Source organism: Saimiri boliviensis, chromosome X (assembly GCF_048565385.1).
Source record: "Saimiri boliviensis isolate mSaiBol1 chromosome X, mSaiBol1.pri, whole genome shotgun sequence".
NCBI classification, from domain to species: domain Eukaryota; kingdom Metazoa; phylum Chordata; class Mammalia; order Primates; family Cebidae; genus Saimiri; species Saimiri boliviensis.
In genome coordinates, this window is record NC_133470.1 from 62,398,759 (window position 1) to 62,417,064 (window position 18,306).

General features: G+C 36.1%; 1 protein-coding gene across 2 annotated transcripts in view; it reads left to right on the forward strand.

Moving 5' to 3' along the window:
• The first annotated feature begins 412 nt into the window (after nt 1-412).
• The window catches only part of CHIC1 (cysteine rich hydrophobic domain 1), a 133,447-nt gene continuing 115,553 nt past the window's right edge, over nt 413-18,306 (forward strand). For both annotated transcript variants that reach the window (XM_003936865.4, XM_010347372.3), the window contains exons 1-2: nt 413-854; nt 16,257-16,311. In XM_003936865.4, coding sequence (XP_003936914.1) covers nt 562-854; nt 16,257-16,311 — 348 coding nt within the window. In that variant the 5' untranslated portion in view covers nt 413-561. The remainder of the gene's footprint in view (nt 855-16,256; nt 16,312-18,306) is intronic.

Here is an 18,306-nt window from a genome sequence, read left to right on the forward strand (position 1 = left end):
GTAGTAAAAGTTTCCTCTTAAGTAAAATGCTAATAAAAGTGCTTACTCTGCCTCCCAAGATTGTGGCAAAGTTATGACGCAAGGCTTTTTTGTAATGCTGAACAAACGTAACGGATTGGTATATACTTTGAGATATTTTGGACAAAGTTCTAACCTTACTTTTATAAAATATGCTTTCTCTCACCCGCCTGCAGTGGGGTTAATAATGCCCAGGATTAATTAATAGGAAATAAAATCAGAAGATACGTCCCGAATACAAGTAGCTGACGCTCGGAGATCAGCACCCGCAGACCTGACCTGGATAATTCCCTGGAGTTCACCTCTAGCGGCCCCCTCCCCTTGGAGCCGCGCAAGCGTACACTGACTTTGCTCCTCTCTAGTGCCCCCGCCTCCAACAGCCGCCCCCCCAACCCTCTGTCTGCTCAACACGCAGGCGCGTCTCCTCAAATCCTGTCCGTACACCCCTCCTCTTTCTCTTCATTTCGTTCCCCCTCCTCTTGCAGCAACTCAGCAGGTTCAAACTCTTCTCCGGGAGAGTGGCGGCGATCGCGAGGTCACGTGATGAGCATCCTGCTGCCCAACATGGCGGAGTTCGACACTATCTCGGAACTGGAAGAGGAGGAAGAAGCGGCAACGTCGTCGTCGTCGCCGTCGTCGTCGTCGTCGGTATCTGGGCCCGACGATGACGAGGACGATGAGGAGGAAGAGGAGGAGGAAGAGGAGGAGGAGGAAGAAGAGGAGGAGGAGGAAGAGGAAGAGGAGGCGCCGCCCCCGCCTCGGGTTGTGAGCGAGGAGCATCTGCGGAGATATGCTCCGGACCCTGTATTAGTGCGGGGTGCCGGCCACATCACTGTGTAAGCGAGAGGGGGTCTTGGGTCTTGAAAACCCTGAGATTTGGCAACAAAGGAATGAGAGGTGATCGAGGGGCCTCTGGAGTGGGGGAGGGTTGACTGAGGCGTACAGTTAGGAAAGGACACCTGGTCTAAATGAGGAAACCATGGGTGGATACGTGTGAAGGAAGTGAGGAGAATGTACGTGTGATGCGCCAATGCCAGGTAAAGTGTGAGTATAGGAGAAAGGAGTTAGGGATTGGAAGCCAGAGTGATTGAAGTAGGGGTGAGTCTCCTTTCTTGTAGGTATGCTGGCAAGTGAACAGTCCCTAAACTGCAGGATGTACCAGAGGGATTTTTGCTGACAAGATTGATATTTAGTGGGAAACGGCGATTGCTCTGACATGTGACAAGAACTAGGCTTGCATTCTTCAAAACAAACATTATGTATTTTGTGAATAATAATAGAATATCCATGAATAGTAATATTGCTTCATTTTTCCTATCTAATCCTTCCTTATATATCAGTCGATTAGAGGTTGAGGTTGAGAGGCAGCTATGGAAAGAAAGAGCAATGGATTGAGTCAGGGCTCTTAGATTCTAGTTCCAATTTTGCTTCTTACTGGCCCTGTGACCTTGGACAGATTGCTTTTTCTCGTTTCTGCACCTTGATTACTTCATCATTAAAATGAAGGGTTTGGAGTAGATGGTTTCTAAAGCTTTTCAGTTATGAGATAATTTACCTCCAAGGGATGTTGTATGCCCAAATATGAAATATATAGGCATCAAACATATATGGAAATTAGTTCTTTGGGAGCTGAGGATGATTTCCTGAAAATTTATCCAGGGTGGTTTTTTTAAAAAATTGAAATCTTGAGAAAAACAATTGAATATTTGAGAAAATAAAATGGGGAGGGACTTCGTAACATACCTATAAAGCAAAAATGCAGATGTTTCCCTGGGCTCCAAAGAGTGCTTCCTCATTTTTACTTGCTTGGACCATAACTATTTGGAAGTTTGCATATCGTGTCATGTTCATCCTCTTTGCTATGTTTTACTGCATTTTCAAAATAGATTGCTGTTTGTTATTATGTCATGCTTCCTCTGATTTTGATAATGGCTAACCTAGCCCCTTTGACTTTCAGTTGAGTTCATGTTATATTAAATCGTGTATGTACTACCTCCTTTATCATATAAGCTTTAATTTTTAGCATACTCAGTTGTTTTTTTTGTTTGTTTGTTTTTGTTTTTTTTTTTTGTTTGTTTGTTTTTTTTTTTTTTTTTTTTTGAGATGGACTCTCGATCTGTAGCCCAGGCTGGAGTGCAGTGGCGCGATCTTGGCTCACTGCAATCTCTGCCTCCCGGGTTCAAGAGATTCTCCTGCCTCAGGCTCCTGAGTAGCTGGGACTACAGGCTTGACATGTTGAGTATTTTACTTGTGATATACTTTTGTCATCTTTGCATCAAATATATTAAGAAATATTTTGAAATTGTGGAAGGATGCGGGGAGGGGTTTAGAACTGCTTTTTGATTACGAAATTTAAAGACAATTTTTCCTGGTCCAAGAATTTTGCAGATAGCCTACACTGTGATGCCAGCTTACTGCACTGTTTTACTTCCTTTTTTTTTTTTTTTTGTCAACAAGGAGACAATTTATTACTCAAACTAATTATGATTCTGGTACCAAGGTTACTTATATGCAGATTGTGTTACATGACCCGTTAGTCCATAATTTTATACTCCAACATTCCACCTCCACATTATTTTGCAAAATTCAGGCAAAGGAGAAGGACCAAGAAAATCATATTTAAGTTACCTGAAATTTATTTGTGGTTCCATTCTACCCTGCACACAACCATGGTGAAATACTTACCAACCTGTTTTCTTCATTAGAGGAAGAACACTGACACTTGCCATGCCCAGGCCTTTGTGATTGGTATAATGTCCCTCCCAGCTTAAACTTTTTGTAATTAGGAGAGTGCGGGTAGTACTGTTGGTATTTATTCACTGAAACCAAAACCTAAAAAGCAGCAAACCACTACTGGAATCACTAACCAATGTATGTACTTTGGAAACTTAGTTTTATTGTACACATTCTCACACCTAGAAATCATATATGACATTAAATTTCTTGAGATTTGAAAGAAATTACATGTCTAGGAGAAAATTTTACTGGATCTGAGAAATGAATCTTTTAGTAAATCCTTCCTTATATCAGGTACAGTAAAATCCTTATGAAATAGATAATCTTATTCTGAGACTTCTAAAATCTTATTCTGAGACTTCTAAAATATCATCTTCTGTTTATTTTTTTTTTCTGGCATAGGAGTGTTAAAGATGCCCTAAATTATATACCCTATCTGAATAAAATGTTTAATATTCTCTCCCAGCCCTGATTTTTTTCCATTCTTTGTACAGTCCTCTATTGTATAGAGCATTTTGTTTCTTCTCAAAGTTTAAAATTTGAGAGCACTCACCTCAAACTCAGTATATTTTAAGCCCGACATCCCCCTCCACATTGCCTGTGCTTTCCATTTGTTTCATTTCTTTCCTTGTGCTACCATTCTAATCTCCCAGGTAACATTTAAAATCTTTGAGTCATTTTGACTCTTCCTTCTCCTTGAATTGCCCTGTGTCAGTCTGCCCCAGAATTATGTCATCATAGTTTCTGAAATATCTCTTAGATTTTTCATTTTCTCATTCCTATTTGGCACCACTCTAGTTTGGGTTGCCATCATCTCCTGCTTGAATCATTGCCACAATCTGCTGCCTCTCCCTACTCCAATCCATCCTGTGTACTTGTGCCAAACTGATTTTCTTAAAACACAGCTTAATCATGTCACTTTCCTACTGAAAACCTGCATTGGATCTTAATTAGCTCTGAGTTTCTATGCCATCTTCCTTCAGTCTGAGTTCAAGGAGACCCTCCATTTGTCCAATGGTCACCTGTCCATTTGTGCCTTCCATTCCCTTCTCTTCCAGCCTCCTCCCAGGTCTTGCTCCACCAGGCCACCCATCTCTCCAGTATTACATCTCTACTGGCTCAGCCTGTAACCATATTCAGTCTCTAATTTTTTAAAAAATAAAATAAGACAAAAGCCTTCCTATGCCTGTGTTCCCTTTAGCTACTATCCAATTTCTCTTTCTTAGCCTTTCAATTTCTAAAAAGTAGCTACACTTAATGTATCCATTTTCTCTTTACCCCTCTCTGATCTGGATTCTGCTATCAAAACCACAGAGGAGCTATTGTTAATTAATATCACTGTAACCCTCTTGTTGCTAAATTAGTGGCTATCTTTCATTTCCTATCCTTCAGCTTATGTCTGCTGCATTTCACACTTATGATGATTTCTTCTTTTTCAGAAGCTTCTACTCCAGGACTCACAAACACAGACCTTCGGCGGCAAGGCAGGTCACAGAAACTACTGCAGTATAGGGAGATATGGGGGTTTAGTTGAACTGAAAGGTATATATCTCAACTAATGGTATTCAAATTCTAATTTAAGAAAAAAACATTTTGCTAGCCACAAAAAACGCAGAACTCCTTGGCCACTTCACTCTCCCGGTGTTCCTTTTATTTTTCTGGCAGTTTCTTAACTCTTCATTCATGGGCTTCTCTTCCTCTCTTGACCCTTAAATACCAGCAATCTCTAGAGTTTTGTTCTCAGCCTGCTACTCTTCTTATTCCCTACTCTCCCTAGATGGTTTCATCTTACCTCTCATAGATTCAGTTATCTCATGGCTCCCAAATAGGAATTTCTTTACCAGACTCTGCTTGGGCTCTTACCCGGGATGCTTCCTACAATAGCCCACTGTTATCTTAAATTTTACATAAACCAAACTCATTCCCCTGACATCCCCCTCACACCCCCACCCCCAAATGCTCCAAAAAGCCCTCTTATTTCAGTATTCATAACCTCAGTTGAATGTACCTCCACCTATCCCATTAAAGCATGCTTGGTTCTCCTCAATCACACTTCCCACTGCTAAGCAATTAGTAAATATCAACCATATATGGCTTAAGAATTTCTTCTTTTCCTCCCTACCACCACTTCATTAATTCAAGACCCTTTTACTACCATAACTAGTTATCTTGACTTCATCCTCACATCCATCTTCCAGCCTGCTGCTAGATTAATACACAAAAAGTACAGATCTAATCAAAGCACTTTTCCTGCTTAAGATTATCTTGTGGTTTTTCCCTTCACCTGCAAGATAAGAGTCTAAGCTCCATAACAGAGCATACAGAACTGTGCATCTATCAGCCTAAACTTTTACCACTTCCCTTACTGCTTGTATATTCCTGTTCACAGAATGCTGGGTTTTTAAAATCTCATTGCCTCTGCTCAATCTGGGGCCCCCACCTAAAATGCTAATATTCACCTCCTGTTTCCCTGGCTCCAGTTTCCCTGGCTCTCTGTATGTCACCACCTTCTTCTGCAAATCTTCTTTGCCCCTACTAAATTGTAATTTGCAATGACAAGAACAATTTCTGATTCCCTCTGAATCCTCAGTGCACAGCACAGTGCCTGACATGAAGTGAGTTGAATGAATATTGGTTCACTTTAGTAACACTCAGTATGCCCACATAGTACAAACTATACTAGAAGCCCTCAACAAATATGTTACCTGAATCATGCTGTGGAGAGCACTTGTTTTTGAGCATAGATATATATGAATACAACAGTATCATCAGTACCAGTATCACCAGTGATGGCGTTTATGGCATGAGCTTACCTCTGAAAGCTTTGTTAAGCTAGCCCCTATGTGTCAGAGTATGCTTGTCTACTGGTATTGTTTTGGGTTTATAGTTACTTTAACAAGATACTAGTCTTTTAACATGAAATCATTATCATTTCTTAAGAAGTAGAATGACCTAATCATACTACTTGTATTTCCAATTCTGAGATGATGGTTATAAATGGACATTAGGAGATCTTTTTCTAAATTTTGAAAGATATGGTTAAATTAACTCTTACAGATTTGAGATTATAGAAACAGAAATAGAGAAATGTCTCTTGGGAGTATTGTGCTTCAAAAATACTATACATCTGAATAATATAACAGTTTCACGTTTTGTCTTTTTTTTTTAGGATAAATATTTGGAACTAATGTATTGAAATACAGAAAAAATATTACATCACATGAGGTTTTTCCTTATAGACCACCCTCTTTATATTACTTAAAATATATAGATATTTACCATTGATATTACACCTGCATAAAAATTAGTAGAGACAACATATTACTAATTCTCAGAGGCTCATAAAATTCTCATTAAAATTAATCTAAGAAAGCTGAAGTTATTAGATTATAGAATTGAAAGATGTCTAATTTTAACAAACAGTACCTTTCTCCAAAAACTTAGCACTACAAATATTAATACTTCTCAAATCAGGGAATGGAATGCCTTTTCTGTAACAGTTGTCTGAGAAATTACAGTGATGCATTGTTAATTTGTTTTTATATAAGATGATTTTTTTAAGGTTTTAGGATTTGGAAATATTGAAGCGTGGTAACTTGCCATTGTATAGTGTGGTAAGACACTTTTTCCATATGAAATATTAAAGAGATTCAACTAGAATCTTTAAAAAATATCTTTTTATTTTATGGCATAGCCATTTACTTGGTGTAGCAAATACGGTTCAGTGCACATGCTTCAGAATCAGTATTACTACAAGTGCATAGTTTTCTAGTGAAGTCGTGTCTTGTTCGCAGAATTTTACCACATTTTCTTAAACAAACTGAGTACATGAATTTTAATTTGTGCAAGATTTTGAAAGGCTGGTATATAGCTATTTTCAAAAATGAAAAATGGTGAGAGGTATAGGGAGGGAGAGAAAAGGGAAGAATAACTAAAAGTATATATCCTTTGCCTCAGTTTCCTTTACTTCAGAGAATTTGCCTAAGAAATTAAAAATTTTGGCATTGACAACACTTGACGAAGAAAATGCAATCATTGAGAACTACCAGCTGAGTCAGATTCAAACATACAGTAGATTCTATAGTGAATGAAGTTGATAAAATGATAGTGTGAGCACTTCTCAAGTGTCTGCTTAGCCCCGCATCTTGGCTAATTTCTATCACTGATCAGTAATAAGTAGATGAGTTTGTCTACCCTCTCTGGACTCATAATTCTTAATGGTTTGTTTATGAAACCTAACTGAAGTGTTCATTCAGCAGCAGCCATTTCAACATTTTCCTAGTAGCTACTAAGTGAAATGTACCTAAGTTTAAGTATTTTTTTTTTTTTTAGTGTGCTGAGTCTATAAAGGGGAAAGTTAAGGAAAAAAAGTATCTTATAGGCAAGAACAAGATTGCTCCTGCCTATTAGCCAAAACTATGAAAGTATCAAGCCTACTTTGCCTTTCTTCATACTTTTTTATATGGATATATGTAGTTCATAAGGGAGTATTTTAAGAAGTAAAGCAACAATTTAGTTACCATTTCTAATGTACTTTTTATATTTTAGAAAAGGAAATCCCTTTATATATTGGAGAAGAAAGTAATGTGAATATAGCCAGTATTCCTCTAGAACTTGAGCACTGGGCTAAACACTGAAGAACACAGAGAAAACAAAGTATAGGCTTTGCTTTACAAAGCTAAGAGGAAAATTGCCTTTAAGATATTGTTATGAAGCAGCAAGGAAAAAAGACAACATTTTGTTAACTGTTGAAGTATATAGTACACATTAGAAGTGGCCATGAGTATTCAGAGAAAGAAGGAATCCATGAAGGCTTGGACATTCAAGGCATTACAGCAGGGATTGGAGCTTGACTTGAGCCTTAAAGGCTGCCTAAGGACTTAGACTTAAACTTCAGAGGGGAAGCAAGGGGAACCACATGAGCAAGGACAAGAGCCAATGCAGTGACAATGGGAAGGAAGGAATTATGAGAATGATTTGAAAGGAGCAAATAACAGGATTTAGAGACCACCTGGCTGTAAGCAAGATGCAAAACATAGGAGAGGGAGGGTGCGAATATGATACCAAGGTATATAGGTTAAAGGAAGAGATTGAATTTGAAAGGGGGACCAGGTTCCAAGAAAATATAACATTTAATTTTAGACAGGTTTCACTTAAGGTGGTATTATTTTGTATTGAAATGTCCAAAAAGAAAATTTCAGTATACTATTAACGATGAGGGACCAGAGCATATATGAAGAGATATCACTAGAGATATAGATTTGATGATCATTAGAAGAGAAATGATTGTCAAAGCTGTCAAATACAGATGAACTTTTATACTTTGCTTAGAAAGAAAAGCAGAAGACTAAATGCTAAATTTTGGAAGAAGTATAGAGTCTGAGGGCGGAATGAAAGAATGGGAGTATTATTTTCACATACTTTGCAATTGAGACCAGAAAGACTTGTAGGTCTTTCTGCAGAGTGAGTGGGTCCTACAGAGTGAGTGAGAAACTTACTGCTAGATCAGAAATGTTTGCCTCTCTGAGTAAAAGTGTTTCTTTGAGATGAGTTATAGAGGAGGCACCTTTTATTCAACTTTTCTTTGTTTCTAAACTGTGTTTCCCATATTGTTTTCAGTCTTTTGCTTATAATTAGAAATTGCAAGAAGCTTCATTTAGTGTTTAAAAATGTGGGGAGATAAATCAGACTTAACATGTATGTAAGATAAATTCACTTAAAAGTGTGGTCCAAATAGCAAAACTAGGACCAGGTGAAACATGTAGTCATTTTTTAGAAACATGTACTTGGTCTCTTGTGTGTGTCTGTTTTATTCTATTAGAATAAATGTTTCCTTGATGCAAATGCAAAGCATTTCTTCCTGATTAAATTGTAGATGTAGACTTAAAAATAAGAATGGTAGTGTTAGGAAGGGAATGGTCAACAGGGTCACAGCTGCAAACAAAGTCAAGAGAAAAAGTTCTGAGAAGACATTGAATTTGGCAATAAATAAGACAAGATGAACTTGTCACTTTGTGTAAATTTACTGAATAAGAGATTGTCAGCAAAACGACAGTATCAAAAATCAAGTTTCAGAATTTCTTAAGAAAGGAAATATTAGGGAAATGGAAGCAGTGAACAGTTCTTTTGTCTGGTGATAAGTGAAAAGAGGGAATAGCAAAGCTAAGAATTTTAAAAACAATAAAATTATTCTATACATTTTGTAGGATATATCTGTCTGTATTGACTGCATATTTGATATCTACTAGGGGAATGACAGCTGGCAAAAGATAAATTAGCAGCAATTGCTAATCAAGGTAGGAACATGTTATTGATGTTTCATCTGAAAGGCATTTAGACAAAATATGGAAATAGAAGTCTACTTAAAATGTATCATATCTACTTTCTAAAAGTGAAAACTGCATCTATATTTTTGTACAATAAGAATTTACTCTGTGTAATAATGAATTGCATCTTTTCACAAGATAAAGTTACTACTTAACTAGCTAAATAGATTTAAATGAAATGTTCCTTGCAATATTAAATATTTGTTATTGATTGCTAAGTTAGCAAATAATTACAAATGTTTAATACTAGAATGTCAATTTCTCAAGCAGCAGATGAAGATTGCTATAAAAATTTATGCATAATGGTGTCCCATCTTGTTTTCAGTTTAGCTATACTCTTGTGTCTGTCTATTGACTTAAAGGGAATATATATTTGCATATTATATTTTCATTACATGTTGTGCTGACACCCGAACAGAATTAATGAATTTTTTAATGTAGTTAAGATCTTTTTCCAATAGCTAATTAATTTACTCGACTATTTTAAAATACAGAATTTGTTTTTTGGGTTCAAGTGATTCTCCTGCCTCAGCTTCCCGAGTAGCTGGGACTACAGGAATGTGCCACCACGCCCAGCTAGTTTTTGTAATTTTAGTAGAGACAGGGTTTAACTGTGTTGACCAGGATGGTCTCGATCTCCTGACCTCATGATCTGCCCGTGTTGTCCTCCCAAAGTGCTGGGATTACAGGCGTGAGCCACCATGCCTGGCCTAAAATCTGTTTTAAAATACATTTTAAACATACATAATATAGTATATTTATGTACAGGTACGTATCTGTTATGAGCTGATAAATATATAGTTTGTGTGGTTAAAACTGTGTCCTTGAAAATGAGTTATTAGCACAAATAATACAAAGACAATATGAAATTCCTGCATAGAGTTTTTTTTTTTTCCTTTGGCAACTTTTAGATTTGGCAGGTATATATGCAGTTTTATTACAAAGGTATATTGCATGATGCTGAAGTTTGGGGTACAATTGAACCCATCAACCAGGTAGTGAGCATAGTACCTAATAGGAACTTTTACAACCCTTAATCACTTCCCTTCCCCCTTCATATAGTCCACAGTGTCTATTATTCCCATCTTTATGTTCATGTGCACTCAATGTTTAGCTCCTACTTATTAGTGAGAACATGTGGTATTTGGCTTTGTGTTTCTGTGTTACTTCATTTAAAATAATGGCCTCCAGCTACATCCATGTTACTACAAAGAACATGATTTTGTTCTTTTTTATGGCTGCATAGGATTCCATGGTTTGTATTTTCTTTATCCAGTCTACCATTGATGGACACCTATGTCAATTCCATATCCTCACTACTGTGAATAATGCTGTGATGAGCATATGGGTGCATGTGTCATTTTAGCAGAACAATTTATCTTCCCTTGGATATATACCCGGTAGTGGAATTGTTGGTTCTAATGGTAGTTCTATTTTTGGTTCTTTGAGAAAGCTCCAAACTGCTTTCTATAGTGGCTGAAATAATTAAAATTCCCACCAAAGGTGTATAAGTGTTCCCTTTTCTCAGCAGTCCAACCAATGTCTGTTATTTTTTACTTTTTAATAATTGCAGTTCTGACTGGCATGAGATGTAGTTTTGATTTGTGTTTCTCTAATGATTAGTGATTATGAACATTTTTCATATATTTGTTGGCCCCTTATATGTTTTTTTTTTTGAGAAGTTTATTCATGCCCTTTGCCGACGCTTTGTTGGGGCTATTTGTGTATTGCTTGTTAAATTATTTAGATTCATAATAGATTCTGGATATTATACCTTTGTGTATATCATGACAGGTAGGGGTCTAGCTGAATTCTTCTGTATATGGCTAGCCAGTTACCTCATCATCATTTATTGAATAGAGGAGGCTTTCCCTATTACTTATATTTGTCAGTTTTGTCAAAGATCAAATGGCAGTAGGTGTGTAGCTTTATTTCTGTGGTCTATTCTGTTCTATTGGTCTATGTGTCTTTTTTTGTGCCAGTACCATGCTGTTTTGGTTACTGTACCCTTGTAGTATAGTTTGAAGTCAGGTAATGTGATACCTCTGACTTTGTTCTTTTTGCTTAGGATAGCTTTGGCTATTCAGGCCCTTTTTAGTTTCTATATGAATTGTAGAATAGTTGTTTCTAATTCTGTGAAGAATGATGTTTGTAGTTTGATAGGAATAGCATTAATCTTTACATTGCTTTGGGCAATATGGCCATTTTCATGATGTTGATTCTTCCAATCCATACGTGTAAAATGTTTTTCTATTTGTTTCTGTCATCTCTGATTTCTTGCAGCAGTGTTTCATAGTTCTCTTTGTAGATATCTTTCACCTCCTTGGTTAGATGTATTCTTAGGGTTTTTTTTTTTTTTTTTTTTTTTTTGGCTATTGTAAATGGAATGGCAATCTTGATTTGGCTCTCAGCTTAAATGTTTTTGGTGTATAGAAATGCTACTGACTTTTGTACATTGATTTTATATCCTGAAACTTCACTGAAGTTTTTTCTTTACAAGTTCAAGGAGGCTTTTGGCAAGTCTTTAGAGTTTTCTAGGTATAGAATCATATTGTCTGCAAAGAGAGATCATTTGACTTCTTTTCCTACTTGGGGGCTTTTTTTCTTCTTTCTCTTGCCTGATTGCTCTGAGTAGTACTTGCAGTACTATGTTAAAAAGGAGTGGTAAGAGTGGACATATTTTTTTTTCCTTGTTCCAGTTCTCAAGGGGAATGGTTCCAGCTTTGCTTGTTTGGTATGATGGTGACTGTGGGTTTCTCATAGATAGCTCTTACTATTTTGTGGTGCATTCTTTTTTTTTTTTTTTTTTTTTTTTTTTTTTTTTTTTTTTTTGAGACGGAGTTTCACTCTTGTTACCCAGGCTGGAGTGCAATGGCGCGATCTCGGCTCACCGCAACCTCCGCCTCCTGGGTTCAAGCAATTCTCCTACCTCAGCCTCCTGACTAGCTGGGATTACAGGCAAGTGCCACCATGCCCAGCTACTTTTTTGTGTTTTTAGTAGAGACGGGGTTTCACCATGTTGACCAGGATGGTCTCGATCTCTCGACCTCGTGATCCACCCGCCTCGGCCTCCCAAAGTGCTGGGATTACAGGCTTGAGCCACCGCGCCTGGCTTGTGCATTCTTTTGATGGTTAGTTCGTTTAGGGTTTTATCATGAAGGGATATTGGATTTTATCAAAAGCTTTTTATTTGCCTATTCAGATGATCATATGTTTTTTTTGTTTTTAATTCTGTTTATGTGGTAAATTACATTTATTGATTTGTGTATATTGAACCAACCTTGTGTCATCCCAGAAATAAAAGCTGTTTGATAGTGGTAAATTAACTTTTTGATGTGCTGCTGGATTCGGATTGCTGGTATTTTGCTGAGGATGTTTGTGTCTATGTTCATCAGGATATTTGCCTGTAGTTTTCTTTTTCCCTTCTGTCTCTGCCAGCTTTTTCTATAATGATGATGCTAGATTCATAGGATTAGTTGGGAAGGAGTCCTTCCATTTCAGTTTCTTGGAATCGTTTCAGTAGGATTGGTAACAGCTCTTCTTTGTACATCTGATAGAATTTGGTTGGGAATCAGTATCGTCTGGGGCTTTTTTTGGTTGGTTGGTGTTTTATTTCTGTTTCAATTTTGGAACTTGATATTGGTCTGTTTAGGGTTTCAAATCTTCCTGATTCAATCTTGGGGGCTTGTGTGTTTCCAGGCTTTCACCCATTTCCTCTAGATTTTCTATTTCGTGTGCTAGGTGTTCATAATACTTATCTGAAGATTTTTTGGTATTTTTGTGGGATCGGTTGTAATGTCATATTTGTCATTTCTGATTGCACTTATTTGGATCTCCTCTCTTTTTTCTCTGTTAATCTAACTGGCACTCTGTAGGTCTTGGTTATTCTTTCAAAGAACCAACTTTTGGTTTCATTGGTCCTTTGTATGGATTTTTAGGGTCTCAGATTTTCTTTTGCTAGCTCTGGGGTTATTTTGTTCTTCTTTTCCTAGTTCCTCTAGGTCCTGCATAGAGTTTTAATAGGACATTGGATTCTTAACATTTCTTTAAAGTGACTCTACAACCACATGGCATAAATCAATTAAACAGTACAGTAGTTTATTATTCAACAAACTTTTTTCAACACTGATTAGATTCCATTATGCTACTAGGTATAATAGAAAATAGCAAAATAAATAACCCATAGTTCCTTGTTCTCAGGAAACTTAGCATAATACAGAAAGGATTTAGGAGGTCAACATTTGTGTTTTGGTTTCCCCCATTTACAAAATACATGACTGCAGGCAAATCATTTATTTTTTGCATTTTTTTCTGGATGTTAGCTTCGTTTAAATGTGGATGACAATAGCTCTCTTGAAAGCTTTTGAAGCATAAGAGTAATATAGAGTCATGTGTCACTTAACAATGGGGATACCTCCTGAGAAATGCATCATAGGTGATTTCATTATTGTGTGAACATTGTAGAGTGTTCTTACACAAACTGAGGTGATACAGCCAAGTACACACCTAAGTTATATGTTAAGCCTATTGCTCCTAGGCTACAAACCTGTATAGCATGTGACTTTAATGATTACTGTGGGCAAATGTAACACTATGGGTATCTAAACATAGAAAACGTACAGAGAAAATATAAAAGACAAAAAATGGTATACCTTTAATAGGGTACTTACCATGAATAGGTCTTGCAAGACCAGAAGTTGCTCTGGGTGAGTGGGCGAGTGAGTGGTAAATGAATGTGAAGGCCCAGGATATTACTGTACACTTATATAGAATTTGTAAATACTGTATACTTAGGCTACACTAAATTTATTTTCAAATGCTATTCTTTGTTCAATAATCAATTAACCTTTGCTTACTGTAACTTTTTAATTTTATAAACTTAAATTTTTATACAGTCATTGACTCTTTTGAAAGAATACTTAGCTTAAAACACAAACACGTTGTATAGCTTTACAAAATTTTTTTTATATCCTTATTCTTTTAGCTTTTTTTCTATTTTGAATTTTTTTTTTACTGTACTTTAGGTTCTGGGGTACATGTGCAAATCATTCAGGGTTGTTGCATAGGCACATACATAACCAGGTGGTTTGCTACCTCCATTCCCCCTTCATCTATGTCCAGCATTTCTCCCCAGATTATCCCTCCTACCCTCCCCACTCCCCTCTTTCCCTCCCCTAACCCCTTCCCAATTGACCCCAGTGTGTGATGCTCCTCTCCCTGAGTCCATGTGTTCTCATTGTTCAGCACCCACCTATGAGAAAGAACATGTGGTGTTTGGTTTTCTGTTCTTGTGTCAGTTTGCTGGGAATGATGCTTTCCAGATTCATCCAAGTCCCTACAAAGGACATAAAGCCATCATTTTTTATGGCTGCATAGTATTCCATGGTGTATATGTGCCACATTTTCTTTGTCCAGTCTATCATTGGTAGGCATTTGGGTTGATTCCAAGTCTTTGCTATTGTACACAGTGCCACAGTGAACATATGTGTGCATGTGTCTTTATAATAGAACGATTTATCATCCTTTGGGTATATACCCAGTAATGGGATCACTGGGTCAAATGGAATTTCTATTTCTACATCCTTGAGGAATTGCCACACTGTCTTCCACAATGGTTGAACTAATTTATACTCCCACCAACAGTATAAGAGCGTTCCTATTACTCCACATCCTCTCCAGCATTTGTTATCTCTAGATTTTTTAATGATTGCCCAAACACACACATTAGCCTAGGCCTACACAGGGTCACAATCATCAATATCACTGTCTTCCACCTTCACAACTTATCCCATTTGAAAGTCTTTAGGGACAATAATGACACTCATGGAGCTGTCATTTCCTGTGATAACAACAACTTCTAGAATATTTCTAAAAGGGCCTACCTGAGCCTATTTTGCAGTTAACTTTTTGTTACAAGAGGGAATATATTCTAAAACAACAATAAAAAGTATAATATAGTAAACACATAAGCCGGTAATGGTCATTTGTTATTATGATTATGTATTATGTATTATATGTAATTATATGTGCTATACTTTTCTATGACTGGTGGCAAAGTAAGTTTGCTTATACCAGCATCACCACAAACATGAGTAATGCATTATACTATGGTGTTATGAAGGCTATGACTATAACATTACAAGGGCTATGACAATACTAGGTAATAGAAATTTTTCAGCTCTATTATAATCTTATGGGACCACCATCGTATATGTACTCTATCTTTGAAACATGTTATATAGCATGTGAACTATATTTACTTAGCACAGTGTCTAGCCCATGGTAAGTACATAGTTACCGGTAGCTGTTACTGTTATTGCCCACCTCATTTGGAGTTCTCAATAAATGTCATTGTCTTTTCCTCTTTGCTTACATACAACCTGTCCTCCACTAACGTAAAATTGAGGTCAATATGAAATAGTATCATCTAACATTCAGGAAATAGCTTTTGTTATTCCTGAAATCAACAAACAAGTGAGCAAAGCGTTACAAAATTCATTTTGACTTCTTAATGCAGATTTTTCTGAGTGTCCTGGAAAAGAGAGTTCTCAAGTCTGGGATTTGTTTTCTCAAAATTAGTTGAGCACAGACGTGGAAGCCATTCATGAGGATCAAACTCTGAGTATTTCAATAGTAACTGGTCACAAGTGGTCAAACTCTATAGTTCCAAAGGCTGCATTAGTTGGGGAGGGTTTTTTTTTTTAAAGAAACATTTGCATACATATACAAAAGTGGAAAGAACAGTATAATAAAATACTACATAGTACCCATAATCCAGCTCCAGCAGTTATCAACTAAAGTAGGTTTTAACAAAAACATTTCCGTTAAAAATTGACGTTTCCCAAAACCTGAAATGCAATAAAAAAATAATAATAAAAGAAAAAAAAATTGACATTTCTAGCTCTGTATGTGTTTCTCTAACTTATTTTTTGATCCTATATCATAGGTTGAGTTAGAATCCCACTTTAATGTTTGCTTTTTGTTAAGCTTTTTTAAAAAATATTGGTTTGGATTAATAATCAAATATTTACTTTCTGTAAATGTCATATAAAAATTTTTCAGGGCACATTTTTAAATCAGAAGGCCAAGACAAACATACATGGGTTTATAACTTAAAAAAAAAAAAGAGTTAAATATGCTGGGTGGAACATATTTTGTTCTGTCTTTGTTTTGAAGGTTTGGCTTGAGCAACAAGTTTGATACTGAATTTCCCTCCGTTCTAACAGGGAAGGTAAGTGAGAGTTTGCTTTGAACTATTCAGTTCTAAAGCATTGTTTTATGATTTATTCATTGTTATGACAAATGTTTTGAATCGTTGTTAATGAAGTCAAATAATAGGAGGCCTCAGTACTTGAAAGCTGTGTTTACAGTGTCTGAAAGCTGTTGCCATGGCTACCAGCCTCTGACCAGTTATTTTGTTCATTGTCCATTAATGCTAGCCATTATTTATCCATTCAGCTTTTTCACTTTTGCATGTTTTTTTCTTAGCATAAATAGCTATAATTGTTTTTATTTGGGTCATTAATTTCCAGTGTTTTTAGAGTAAAAGTTATTTTTTTAACTGTATCACTCTATTTTTAAAGTGCCATATGGTATGATTTGTTATACATGAAAATAATTAAAATTTTTGGTTAGATGTTTTTCTGACTTTTGATAGTTTGAGTTTCTAAGATTGGACTCACTGTAATAAGTACCTTTCTGTTCCCCGGTTCCTCTACATTGTGTAGTATTTTCTAGCAAATTAAAAGGTTTACTAGGATTTAAAACTATAAAGACCTAATGCACAGTCTGATTACTGTAGTTGATGTATACTGGAAATTTGCTGAGAATAGATTTCAAATGTTCTTATCACAAAATAACAAAAAGATGACTGTGAGGAGATGGATATGCTAATGTGTTTGATTAGTAATCATTTTACTATGTATATGTATATCAAAACATCATGCTGTATACTTTAAATACATACAATTTTTTAAAAGAAACTATATTTGGAAGATCATCTTTTGACAATAATGTGAACTTTCTATGCCCGAAGGAGAAGGCTCTGCTTAAGGCGAAGAGTTATTTACATATGTTTGTTACTTGAGGAAGTGTAGAAGAGGAGAGAAAAACCATTATATTACAGAATACTCAATCATTGCCAGATGGTTAATAGCTGAATGCCTGGGTAGCTAAAAAGATGACTAAAGGTTAAAGGAAGGTAACTTTTTGTATTTTGGAACCTTTAAATTTAATATATTTAATTTTAGTATTAGAACAATGGTATTTGTCAGTATAGATTTTGGTCATGTTTTAAAATTATCTCATTATCTAACAGGATTTTATTCTATTGTAGTGTCAATTATTCTCATATTGTTGGTGAGAAAAGCAAAATGAAACTCAGTGTGTTTAGTATGTATAAGAAATTGAAGAAATAAGCCCATTAATAAATGTATTTTTACATAAAGAAATTCTAGAGAGATACACATGAAACTAATAAAAGTTATTACCTTTGATGGGAGAAGAAGAATGAGATGGATGGAGGCAAGGGTAAGGATGAGACTTTTCTGAATATCTTTTAGTATTGCTTTAATTTTAAACCATGTGAATATATTACCTTTTGAACATTAATTTATTCTTAATTTGTTGTCTCTTGTTCTAAACTCTTTGAGAACCAGATAAGATGCTTCTACTGACATTTGCTTCTTTTTGTTATGCATTTTCCAACTGTGTACTCTTTTTGCTTTTGGCCTAATCACAGTCTTCCCCCCAGCCTATTTGAGGGAGTAGACAGCAGACCTATTTCTTTTTTTAAGGTGTATCTTTGAAATCATAAGAAATTCTGTTTAATTTAACCCTGAAAGGTATGTTACACATTATTTACCTCATTTTCCCCCTGAAAAATGGGAGGTAGCTTGAGACAGAACATAGTAAGTAGTTAAACAAGCTTTGCAGTCAAATCTGGGTTGGAATGCAAGTTCTGTCACTTACTGTGTGACCTTGGGCAAGTCACTTCTCTGAGCCTCAGTTCTTATTTGAAAAATAGAGATGATGCTGATAGTTACCTCCCTTTTTAACTTAAGAGTTGAATAAGAGAGCATATATAAAATTCCTAGTATTTTGTCATGTACTTACTAGCTTCCCAATGTTAGTTTTTGGGAAGCAATGTCAGTAGTTGCTGTTGACTATTCTTCATCCTTGTATCGTAGTGTCACCCTTGTTGCTTTTCATTCTACTCACTGGCTTT